Here is a 13,749-nt window from a genome sequence, read left to right on the forward strand (position 1 = left end):
CCTACGATGACTGCGTCATCTTCTTCCCGACCCGTGACGGGCACACGCCCGCCACCGCCACCATGTCAGTGAAGGACATGACTCGGGTCCTCAAACCGGGCTCCACCTTCACCAAGGTCGACGACGACGAGGACCACGCCTTCCTGACCCAGTGCGGCGATGAGAGTTTTTCCATGACTGTGAACAGGCCACCACTGCCTCACCGCTACACATCCATCGAGAAACCCCTCACCTACCGACGAGACGATGAAGATTGTTCCATCTTCATTCCTACTCGCAAGGGGCACAAGCCTGCCACCGCTATCATGTCGGAGAGGGACGTCGGTCGCCTCGTACATGTGGGCTCCACCTTCATAAAGGTCGACGACAACGTCAAAGGTGCTTTTCGTGTACAGTGTCCCGTGGACAGCTTCTCCATCGGGTGGGTTGGTTCACGGAGATTCTGACGCGTTTGTCCTGCTGGTGTGACAGTGGGAGGTTGATTTGATTCTGTGTGCTTTTTTTTGTACTATCTCTACCTTCGTAACACTCACGTATCACACACTATCTAAGCATGCTATACCACATGACCCCCCTCCCCCCTTTTAGAGCAGGACGTGGCCTAGAACCACGGTGACGCTTCACTAGTTCAGCATCATATCGCGCTGCAACTGGCCCGGAACCGAGCTTTGGGCGTCAAGGAGGGGAGAGGGGAGGAGAATGGAGAGTGGGGGGGAATACTCGATATCCCTATGACCTGGACAGAGGGTATTTCCACTACACCCTTATCTTCACTACATCTTTGACATGGCACAATTCGCCTTTGACTTGAACCTCATGGGTCAAGAAAAGGCCATCTTCACTACACACCCTCATCAAGAAGGAGTAGGAGAAGAAGAAGAAGAAGAAACGGTAGAGGATAAGTGGATTAGGTGTTTCCTTTCAAGAATATGAGTAACAGACACAGAAGGATTTGCATGTAGTATATCACAGGATTAATAGAGAGTAGATATTGATTCTCTGTTCTACTTGGTCATTGATGTGACTCTATGAACTTTTGCTCTGACCCAAAATGGATGTCAAAAGCCATTTTTGTTTGTAGATAAGTAAAGTAGGAAATGGGAATTACAGAAAAAATATATGAAGGACTCTGGGATCAACCAGAGAACTACATTATTCTTGTTTTCTTTATTTGATGTTTCTGAATGGATTTTTGTCAGCAAACCCCATTAATTTGCAATTAATCTGCGTTTTGATTGAATCGGTAAAATAAGTCACATTCATGAATTCATCTAACCATAGCCCTCCCAGTACAGTACCAAATAGGTAAATTATAATTAGATAATTACCAGGTACGTCATTATGTCGCAGCTGTTTGTTGAGGTATATAACGACTCGTGGAAGCAGAAGGGTGCGGGCAGGTCTGCTAAGATATGGCTGATTCTGACCAAGAGGTGAGTGAAAAGGGGATATCGAGGAATTGGAAAGGATGTGAGGATGATTGTATATGAAAAGAAACTCAGCTGAACCAAAAGGAGAAAATACTAATGATAAAGATATTCTTTTTATAATCAACGGTCTTGAAATGCAAAAAAAAAAAGAAAATTACGAGTCAATTTCCATCTAACTGACGAAATATTCAGCTCAGGGACCAGTATAACTCTCGCTTACTTTCACCGAAATTTCTATCTGTTCTTATATTTAGCTCGCGTTTTTTTTTTTTTTTGTGTGTACTCATATTCTATGTCACTAATTACTAGTAGAGAAGATGTAGGAAAATTTTAAGGCCTGTTTGCATCCATGTCAGTATGTCATTTCCCATTTATCAATGTTTCTTCATCATGAAACCAAACTGACTTGAAGCACACTTCCTTGAACGGCTGGGTAGCAGAGAGAGAGAAGATTCTAGAGTCTGATAGGCTTTACCTTCAGTTGTCAGACGCTTGAGCAGCAGAATGATCTAGAAGAACCAGATGTGCAGCAGCAGAATGATCTAGAAGAACCAGATGTGCAGCAGCAGAATGATCTAGAAGAACGAGATGTGCAGCAGCAGAATGATCTAGAAGAACCAGATGTGCAGCAGCAGAATGATCTAGAAGAACGAGATGTGCAGCAGCAGAATGATCTAGAAGAACGAGATGTGCAGCAGCAGAATGATCTAGAAGAACCAGATGTGCCTAGTATTGTCACCAAGTAGAAGGCGTTCATGACGAGATAACTTAATTCTACGGACCTCCAGCTTCTTATAGTGAGGCACGTTGTCCATTATTTGATAATAATCAAGAAGGGAAAATGAAACACGGTAATTCCGAGTGTAAGCGAGTAGTTGTGGTTTGTGAAGGTCTATATAAACTGGTCAACTTAGTCGTACGCAAAATTCTTAAACGTTTTCCGGTCTTGTCCACATAATGAAATCTTACGACAGGCATAGCACCAGACCCGAACACCACAAACCAGAAACGCTTGTTTACCAACTGCATCATAGCTCCACCTCTTCTTTGTATATATATATATATATATATATATATATTGTCCCTGGTGATAGGGGAGAAAGAATACTTCCCACGTATTCCCTGCGTGTCGTAGAAGGAGACTAAAAGGGGAGGGAGCAGGGGGCTGGAAATCCTCCCCTCTCGTGTTTTTTTTTTTTTTTAATTTTCCAAAAGAGGGAACAGAGAAGGGGGCCAGGTGAGGATATTCCCTCAAAGGCCCAGTCCTCTGTTCTTAACGCTACCTCGCTAATGCGAGAAATGGCGAATAGTATGAAAGAAAAGAAAATATATATACATGTATATAAATATATGTATATTATCCCTAGGGATAGGGGAGACATAATACTTCCCACGTGTTCCCTGCGTGTCGTAGAAGGCGACTAAAAGGGGAGGGAGCAGGGGGACTGGAAATCCTCCCTTCTCTTTTTTAATTTTTCAAGATTAGGGGAAGGAAGAGGTAGACAGTATGCTTGAGGATAGGAACCTGGATGTTCTGGTTGTGAGTACAACATAGGTTAAGAGCTCGGGCCCTGAACACCCAGCTGGGTACAAGATTTGCGTGGTATAGAGCGAACTGGAACGAAGTAGTTTGTGTAGGCGACATGGTGTCATTAGACTGAACTAGGGCACATGAAGCGGTCAGGTGTGGTTGTGGACAGAGAGCTGTGGTTTCCATGCAGTTTAGATGACAACTTGAGAGTCGATGTGAGCGAGTGATTTTCTTCGTCTGTTCCTCGCGTAACCACACACATTCCGCATCTGCACAACGAAAACAGAAATACTTCCGATTGTCTCACCTCAACTTGCTTGACACCAAATACGATAATAATGATCCGTTTTCATCTTCACTACTTTATTAGTCGGCCATCAACCTTAACACAGAAATAAGTACCTCACCACAGCCGGACACTTCATGCCACCTGTGCTTACAGATCCCCTCCCTTCCTCACACCCAAACAAACACCACACCCACGAGGTTCACTCACACCTCGGAATGAACCAGTCGAACACTAAGCAAACGTCCACAACCCCGTCTTGGTCTCCAGTTCGCCAGACATACCAACCTCTGTAAGTTTTTACGTAGTCTTCAGATCCACGACTGACACCACTTGCTCCTTAGTTATACGAAAAGTTTATGGGTTTTTCTCTCTGAAACATCATTATGTCTCTGTTTATGCTACATTAAACCAGGAGTTTCAGCTCTCGTTCGCCGTCATAAATAGCCTGGTTAGGTCCCTGTAGTTCTGTTGCTGTTTGAATTCCTTTGTATTCTTCTGTCTTTATACAAATGAATTTATCTCTTACTTCCTATTCACTTGATATTTTCTATCTCATCGTGCTCTCGTCCCAGTCTGCTTCGTCTATCTCTCTCCATCTCTAAGTGAATGGGTGTGTGCCAGTAGGGCATCAGTAGCGAGGCAAACAATAGCTCTAACCCCTGTAGAGTTTGCTGAGCCTTCCTGCTGAGCCCACACCCTCGTCTTACGTGTATCTTCACTTTGCTGTCATGTTCAGATTTTGTATATTTATATCTCACGGTCGTAGATCATGTAAACTGTTGAAATGTGTAGCGCGTCATCGTTATGTGATGACGTGGTAGGAAATCAACAAGACACCTTGCCTCTCTGAGGTGTTAATGATCACATACCTTATTCTGCCGCCATGTGGTCTAGACTTAGACTGTTAAGGACATAAAAGAGCAGTTCATATGTCTAAGGTGAAGTCTGTATTGTGGTAGAAAGTTCCTGATTCTTTAGTCTCGTACTTTCTCATATTACATTCAATATGTTTTATCATTCGTCTAGTTACATCTCCATTTCTTAGTTCCTTCTATCAATTTCACTTTATTTCTCTTTTTTTTTTTCCTTACTTCTCCGCTCACTCTGTGTCATTTCTCATATTCCTTCGCTCCCTCGTTGTCTTCCCTCGCTTTTTCTTCGCTGTCTCAGTCTCTGTCTCGCCTGGTGAGTTGGTCCGCTTGATGCTTCATGACGTCTGCTTGGCTACTGCTGCTGCTTCATTATGATTCCTGTATATTGCCTAGTCTTGCCCATCCCCACAAGGCTCACACCTGACCCTAACTTCCCTCCTTCTTTTCCAGTGTCCTCTCGCTTCCCTTTTCTTCTACTCTTTTTTGGTTTATCTCTTCTATTTCGTCCACTGTTATTCATCCTCCTTCAAAACTATGACTGGGAGTCAGAACTATGGTGTGTGTAATACACAAGTTTATTTATTTTTTTCTTTTTTACCGTAGACTGTGACCTTAACTTGCCTAGAAAAGAGAATGTTAAGAGTTGGTCTAATACACTTACTCAGAATTATCACGCAGGCTTCAGCAATATTGACCTGAGCCGTTATGTGAATTAACTCCTTGCAAAAGTCTTGATAAAACACAGGTGTAAACGCTGTACTTAGAATGAGGGAAAATACTTTCGACAGCGGCATTATCAATGCATGGAAGGACTTGCCAGGAGAAACTATTGAGGGAAAAATGATCAATGATCTGAAAAACAACTTTGATTAATGTTTCGACTCGAGGCTACAACTAATTATAATGTCTGCAGGGATTTCTTCGTTTAGAAATCTATTTGCTTTTCCACTTTATACTTTGCTCCGGGTTTCTGCTCCCTTCTATTGTCACTATCGGAGCCGAAAAGAATTCCATTACTGATTATATCCTTTAGAACTGATCCCTACGCAGATATGTATACATCATACTGAATATACAGTTTTTGTAGGACAAACTATGGAATGAAAGACCTACCAGTGCAGTTGGTAGTTCGGATTTGTCCTCGCTGTATAGCTCTTCAAGGATTCTTCTTTTAAGGGAAGTTTGATTTCTTGGTGACAGGTAGTGACTATGAATGATGAAGACGTAATCTATTGCTAATCGTCCTATGCTGGGTAGCATCTCTGCCTCTCTGGTCAATCCATAAAGTCAAGAAGCCGAGCATCTCAAAATCGTAAGTTATCTGAGCCTAAAGCTTGCGTTGCGTCAGGATGTGACGATGTAGGTGTAAGAGGGATTTCAGGAGGCTGGATTAAACCAGCCTGGGAGGCCACTTCTGGTCGCGCTGTACATCCACCGGTAACTGATATAGATGTACGTTGTCCTTACAGGTGATGAACATGCCAGTGTAAAGCTGACAGTGGCTTTGCTCATGTGCGGTTGCTAGAAGCTGTCTTCCCTCACAAAGACTACCACCGGGGTCATCCATCTATGTCAACTCCGACGCAGGCGAGCCGCTTCCGTCGCTAGCACCAGCCGCTGAGTTGGACGAGTGTATCTGTGACTATCACCTCGACTGGCCCTTCATCTACTGGCGGCCGGAGTGCCACGCCGAGAGGGCCCTCACCTCCGCCCTCGCCCACTGCTGTTCCGACCGTAACCGTGGCAGAAGAAACGCCCTTCATATGATTACCATGGATATTCCGCCGCCTCCCGCCCCCCACCAAGTGGTACACACGCAGACCATCATGCAGCAGCCCAGCCCAGAAGACGACAAGAAAAATCGTGAGTAGTCAGATCCAAGTCAACCTCCTCAGAGTATAATCTCTTTCTCTCTCTCTTTGTCATCTCTCCTCCCTCTTTCTTTTCCCTCCAGCAGTGGTGAGATAACTGATGGAGAGTAAAGGGATCTACCATTACTCCACCCCTCGTAGTAGTGAGGCTGTTCTATCTCTGATGATTGACGAATAAGTAGAAGTGGATAGGCCGCGAGACTACACTGTCTTTCCACCTTATGTGATTGAGAGGCTTTTCGTAGAGGGTTCCTCCTCTTTAAGTTACAGAGAGGCCAGGTTGCAGAGGGTATCGAGAGTCTTCACCAACACCTGGTGAGACCAATCGTGAGAGGTTTTGCGCGATCTACTAATTTCCCATTAGTGATGGTAAGAACAAGAGAGAAAGGTAGCGAGAATCGTCACCACTACTCCATCACCGGTGATGACTATAGAGATATCATTCAGCTTCGGGGTCACGACCATCCCTCTAGCTCTTGTGATGGTGAGGTTATCTCACCATCTTTAATATATAAGAAACTAGTGGTGAAACGAGGCGAGAACTCGCCAGCACTCCTGTCATAACAAGAAGTGTTTGAGGTAACAAGACTGGCACTAACGATTCTCCTGTGATGGTGAAGTTATCAGTGATGGTCTGGTGGAGGTGAGCGAAGCTAGCGTTACCACTGATGGTGATTGAGGTCAACTAGACCCGTTACCACCTCTACCAGCGGTGGTAGGAACCATTACGGTCAGGATGATACACTCATTCTCCTCGTGGCAACTCCCTGCCCGTAAAACAATGGGCTTAATGGATTTGCTAATGCGTCTTACGGCTACTTTCACTCGCACTGTGTAGAGTTCACCCAACACATCTGAACGAATTGTGCCTCTTTGTTACAATTTACAGCATCTAGACTTAAGGAAGTCACTGCATAAGTCTCGCGAACCATTTACTTTCTTCTATTTCGTCCTGTTTCTTTCTCCCTCTCTCTCTCTCTTTCCTCCTGACAATATTCTGCTGACAGATATAGTTTAGAAAGGGGATATCTCGGACGGCTCAACACGCCACTTCTCTATTCTGTGTCTGTCTCTCAGTAGAATATTGTCCCGGGGTAGAAGACGAAGGAGAAGAAACTCTCTAAGTATCTCCTTCCTTCGTGGTCAGTAAAGACTCTTTAGTGTCCTAATGCACTGACTTCTAATGTCAGTTGCTGAAGTACGACCTCGGAAGCATTACTGAGTTAGTGGGCCTAGTCACCGTCCGGATGCGACCACTGCTGCTAACGGAAGCACAATAGAATTCGGAAACTTCCGTCATCAGTTTGCAGGTGCTTTGTAAACCCGAGTTTAAAAAATAACGAGTCAAGCAGTACGATGAAAAGTCACGTTCGATAAGACGTTTAAATTCTCAAGAAAGGATCTGGAGAGAAGAGGAATCTCTCATTATGGAGCTTGGTGAAGTATGAACCATTAAGGGAACTCGAAACTTTGTTAATTGGTTTCACTTTCCACTTTGCGAAGTGAGTGTATCGACGTGCTGGCGTGAGGATTTGCGGCAATGTGTAAATAAAGGTGTGACACACCTCTGTGGAGAGGCTGTGCAATAAGAGTACATTGCATGCGGTGGAGTGATGGTCCTTTGCGGGGAAAAGCTATGATTCGAAGCAGGAATATGAAACAATGTTGTGGGATAAGATCAGTCAATGTGCTATGAGGAGATGCACATTGGTGTTTCCGTCCTCCATGTGACGCTCTTTCGTTGGGGGACGACATGACATTCTTCTATGGAAGGAGACAGAAAAAAGAAATGAGGAAGGTTTTACTGAGGCATCGAACCGGGTGAGGGTGTGGATGACCCAGTGTTAGGGCAGAGGACGTGAAGGTATGTCACGTACGAGGGTGAGGCCTCTACTGTGTCGTGTGTCGGAGATAACTCACACCTTGTGTAGGAAGGGAGGTGTAACACTGTGCTGCTGTTGGGGAGGCGGTGACTGAGTGTACTGCTGTACACTCATAATCACCGTGCGATTGCCTCACACTACTTACGAACCAGCGTCCACATGAACCAGCGTCCACACGAACCAGTGTCCACAAGTGTTCAGTACCTCACACTGGTTAGAAACGAGTGTCCACACGAACCAGTGATACAAGTGTCCATCAAGAAAAATAACTGTAATGATGTTTAATACTTTAACATTGCGACCCACAGGGTCTTCTTCGGGGAGCCAGCCGACTACACCTGATCCGGACTTCTTATATACACCACAGGCAGATCATATTTCTGGCTGTCTCCAAACGATTCTTCATAGTAATCTCCTTGCCAGTCTTGGCTCTCCCCCTTCCTTTGACGGCAGCCACCCAATCCGCTGGCTGTCTCTGATAAGACAAATGAATCCCTCCCTACGGTTAGCAGCCTTGCTGATGCTGATGTTCGCAGCCTCAGTGGTTCTCCCTTCATCATCTTCTGGAGGACGCCACAGCACGAGCCCCAACACACACGCTGGCTCAAGGAGCTGATGATTGACGTGTAGAGCTTGTTTGGTGTTTGTTGGGTTTTACAGCCAGCGACCTATGAGGAAGGTCATTAGGCCTGCAGCCCTATTTGAAGAGTGATTCAGTCAAGTAAAAGTCATACCAACAACGCCTTAACAGTGGGTCACTTCCACCAGGGTCGTCTGCTGATGTATTCTCTACACATTTGTCTCAGTCGTAGCCAAATAACCAGAATAATTAATGACTCTCCCCGGGGGCGAAGGTATGAATAAACCTGTATCGTATAATCAGCTGTGTAAATGTTTTGCCTCTCTTGAGGAGCTAGGTGATATCATAATCCAATTCATTCAGGTCTGGCATGAAATTCGCCGACGCACGAGATGTATCTAAGGCAACATAATTATCTCGTACACAAGAGATCTTGACGAAAAAAAATATAATAGTCACCATCTGTTGTCCAACCAGAGTCCTGACATAAATATTCATAAGCGTCGTAAAACAAGGAGTAACTGCAGTTAAATCCTCGAGGCAACGTTGGCCTTAACAAACGGCCAATAAAACCTTTGAAACGTAACATGAACTCGTATTCAGATCTCTACTGCTAACGTGGGTGACCCTCATCTCCGACTTGGACTCTTAAAACTCAAGCGGTTGATCGTCGAATGTCAGGTAGACACATCTAATCCACCTACAATTTCCTCATTATTTTTTGTTCATGACTCGGAACTCGACCTGCAGCTACAGCAATTATATCTTTTTTTAAGTATCATAAATGACAAAATACCTTCGTATGACATAATACCTTCGTATCATAAATTATTTGATATCCTATTAACATGAAAAAGCAAGTTTGGGTAGAAAGATATACATTTCGTTGTATAGAGTCAGAGTAAATAGTCGTGAAAAGTGTGGTACACTGTAGCTCTATAGTCCTATAAGGTGTGGTGTGAGTAGCATATGGACGCACCACATCCATATAAAGTGTGGTACACTATAGCTCTATAGTCCCATGAGGTGTGGTGTGAGTAGCGTATGGACGCATCACATCCATATAAAGTGTGGTACACTATAGCTCTATAGTCCTATAAGGTGCGGTGTGAGTAGCGTATGGACGCACCACACCCATATAAAGTGTGGTACACTATAGCGCTATACTCCTATAAGGTGTGATGTGAGTAGCGTATGGACGTACCACATCCGAGGTCAGCTCACGAGCTGTATTGAATACTCCACATATGTATAAATTCCGCATCGTCGTATTTCTTCTCTGGCCAAGGGTAGCAGAGGCTTGATCTCCTTCGTAGAGACAGACGGACGGACGGTCTGATATTTTTTGCAGGTATTTCGCCCAACCCTTTTGGAAAACTGAGCCTCCAGGATGACCTCTAACGTAGGTGGTAGTGTTGTGCTGGGTAGCGGGAATGAAATGCAGATTGAGACAATGTTTCGTTGACGTTCAGGATTGACACTTAAAAGGTTTCACAGCCGAGGTTGGAGTAATTACGATGCTGGGGCGCACAGATGACGGTCATTAACTTTATGGTTATGGTCCTATTAGAAGCATAAAGTAGATTGTTTCTTAATGGCACAGAATATAATTGTGCACCTGCTTCAAATCAGAGAGGATGGTTATTCAGACCTTACCAGGTACATGAAAGAAAGAAAAGTTCAAAATATATGAAAAAGTTTTAATGATATTGTGTATATATATATATATATATATATATATATATATATATATATATATATATATATATATATATATATATATATATATATATATATATATATATATATAAACCATCAAATATAGGAATATAGCAATCTCAACCACTTCCACAGCGGCACCAGAAGACGAAGCAGTTCACTGTGGAGACAAGTCATCAATGTAAATACTGACCCACTTACCTACTTTCACATAACTACTCTTTTTTGTTCGCCTACCCACTCGCCATCCTTCTGATTCCTCGCTATTCCTCCTTCCCCTCACTCTTTGTATCTGACTTCCACTACTTCCAGCCCTCTCACTGCTTAATTCTTCTTAGATTTCTACCTATCCTCTCTTACTCCTTTTTCTTTTTCCTTTCCGACTCTCTTACTCCCTCAGTCCTCTCCCTCCTTCTCTATTCTCTCTAGCTTCTCACTCTTCTATTCTTACTCCTCTTTTCTCCCAGCCTTCCTCTTTCTTCCCCAGTCTCTTAGCCTTATCAGTTCCCATTTTCTTCTGACGCTCCTCCGTCTGTTCTACTATTCTTTTTCATTAGTTCCTCCTCCTTTAGACTATCTTCCCCTCTTCTGGCTCTCCTTTTCCACTTCCCCACTACTTCAGTATCACACCCCTCTCCCACCCCACCAATATCATGCCTCCTCTTTAGGGACCGTAATACAGGCACAGTCAATAAAGCAAAGGAGTAGAGACGGTCAGATGCGACCATAAAGGGGAACAGCACCAGACATAAAGCACAGGTGGACACAGGTGCAAAAAAAAAAAAAAAGAGACCATTTAGATCATCACGACAACTGTCGAGCGAAGGAACATTTTCATTGCCAAGATGAAGACAGGAAAGTTACGCTCTGCTGCGTATCTCTTTTTCGTGTTATGATTAAGGATGTGAGTAATAGCAGACTTTGTTCTTACGACCTGATAAGTGGCAGGTGATGCAGCTTCCCCGATGACAGGGTCAGATTCTTTCATAATGAGTATGTCATCTGCCTTGTAACTACTGCGAGTGTGTGGTATTCAGCTTCTCTGTAAATACCATTCTCACACGCCATGTCCTTGTTGTTCCCATACCACACCTAACACCTCTCCTCAGCTTAACATCCCCTCAAACCTCATATTTTTATCCTCATGCTTCATCTCGTCCTCTCCCTCATCAGCACCTCCGGCTCATCAGCAACAGTGATAATTAATCCTCTCATGTTCAAAAAAAGACGATAAATAACTAGCTTCATGTCCACAACTGACTTTATCTACTCCTCTTTACATATCAAAGTTTCCAGGTATTTCTCCTCCGTTTTTCTGATCTCTTCTATGAACACAAATTGCCTCGAAAGGACCACATTTGTCTATTTCTGTTTGTTCTCTTCTATATGCCTTTGTATATCATTTTCTGTGTTTTGCAATGATATTGCAGTCTTAGGAGAAGACAGTGGCGTCTCCATGTGGTGAATTATACTGCTTTACCTTAAGCCACTCTTAAGAAAGAAGCCGAAAGCAGGAAGGGCATTGATAAAAGTAGAAAATGTGGGTTAATATAATGCAAAAAAAAACAGGCGAAGCAGTTGTTTGTCGTTTGAGTTTAAACCTCCCTACAACTCAGCAGGTGCGGGCCCTATGCACTAGGGCCGCCCGCCGGTGGTGAGGGACCTAAGCATTGGGCCTTGTGGATGCAAATCTACACATCAACCCAGGCAATGAAAACCCCACATAATTTCCCCCAGGGAGCGAGGATGTCCTTATATCACGCTTGCTGCACTTATATTACTGAACTCACTGTTTCTGAACTTTTTCTCGTTTTGTCCTTACTTTATAACATCTAACTGAACAGCGTCTCCCATTCAGTGTTGTTTTTGAGAGTCACTTTGGACAGCGCGTCTCAGTTTATGGGAGACTGATTAACAGACTGATAAACAAACTCACTTTTCTCGCTCTTGGATCTACAACGGAATAGTCCTTCTTTCTATAAAGACAGAATTGCACTCTTGAATGTAGTGGAAATTAGTCCTTAGAGAGAAGGAAAAACTTAATTCAGCATTATGAAAACATTAACGAACATTTTATCCGTTTAACATCACAATTCTGTTCCATATATGAAGTTCACTTGAGGTGCCTGACGAAGCAGGGGTTTCTATTTAGACAAGACCGTCGGATCTGCTAAACATCTTGATGAAGTCTCGCATTTTGCATGTTTCCCCAGTCTCGTGCACCAGTACGCTTCTCTGTTGCCAAGACCCTCATCTTACTGCAAGTCATGGGTCGATATGAGCTTTTCCCAAATGTATCAGCCAGTGGGTAATCACCCACCCAGTGAGGATGATGGCAACACGATTGGGTGGGAAACTGAAAAGGCTGAGTAGGAAATACTCACCCAGTTTGTACAGTAAAAAATTCTCTGAAGCCATTGTCGTTCTCTCCTTGGTAGTATCTGTTCTTCCTCTCGTCTAGCCATTGGTCACCTCCTCCACCAACCAGAAAATGTCCCACAGGCTTATCATTTAGGCGATAACGATATTATCATCTCGTGAAATCCTCCAGCAATCAAGAATAACGGAGATAAGAAAAAAGCTTTTACGTATGGTTGGAGTATGGATAATAAAACAACCGTAGCTTTCTGCTCTATATGTGCAGCTAAGTTTCTTATTCTCATGAGCACACGAGCAGTTGTGTGATTGGGGGCATTAACTAACACTGGACTATGTAGTCTGGCAGTGTGGTTTTTTTTTTTTTATGAGGGATCATAATTATAGCAAAGTTCCCCATTAAAATGTCCTCCACCAATCTGGGCTTGTACAGTTTTCTATGGCCTGCAGTGGAGGGCTAACCCACCCAATTCTTTAGATATTTAGTGCATGATATCTTGAGGAATGACTTGATGTACAATTCCGTTACTTTTCTGTACTAAAGAGTAATTGGAAAGTAATTGGTGGACCATTTTGACAACCGTCTCTTTCCGTACACCTCGAAGCCTTAGAACTCTCTACTTTCTCATGTCTTTCCCAGTTACTATGACCTGGCACATTTTAAAAGACAGGTTTTATACTTCCTCCAAAATTCGTAAATACTTTCCCTTGCCTCTTCCTTTCTCCCTCGCATAATCCATTGTATATTTCACTGAAGGCCCGGCCTTGATGTAGACTTCTGTCTGTGACTGGAGCCTCCAACTTAGAGAGAAACAGAAAAATCTACATACATGTTTGTCCAGAATGATGTTATCAATTTTTCACTGTGTGTTGATTGTGTCATGAAGGAAAGGTTGCTTACCCCAGAACTCCTTCTATTTGTTATCTATAGCTTCGAAGCTACATTCCACCCGCCTTGGAGTCTCCTCTTGCTTGCAAAGAACAAATTCAAGTCTTACAGTCTGCCCTCATTCGGTAGTTATGCAAGGAAAGGAATCAATTTAGTTGCACTTCACCTTATTGCATCATATATCTAAGAATGCCAAGAGAGAGAGAGAGAGAGAGAGAGAGAGAGAGAGAGAGAGAGAGAGAGAGAGAGAGAGAGAGAGAGAGAGAGAGAGAGAGAGAGAGAGAGAGAGAGAATTATTTTCTTTCTTCT

General features: G+C 43.6%; 1 protein-coding gene across 1 annotated transcript in view; it reads left to right on the forward strand.

The window, feature by feature from the left end:
• The window catches only part of LOC139754907 (uncharacterized), a 33,792-nt gene that overhangs the window by 6,933 nt on the left and 13,110 nt on the right, over nucleotides 1–13,749 (forward strand). Inside the window, 1 exon segment of the mRNA XM_071672734.1 lies at nucleotides 5,592–5,985. Coding sequence (XP_071528835.1) covers nucleotides 5,886–5,985 — 100 coding nt within the window. The 5' untranslated portion in view covers nucleotides 5,592–5,885.

Source organism: Panulirus ornatus, chromosome 18 (genome assembly GCF_036320965.1).
Source record: "Panulirus ornatus isolate Po-2019 chromosome 18, ASM3632096v1, whole genome shotgun sequence".
In the NCBI taxonomy this organism is placed as follows: domain Eukaryota; kingdom Metazoa; phylum Arthropoda; class Malacostraca; order Decapoda; family Palinuridae; genus Panulirus; species Panulirus ornatus.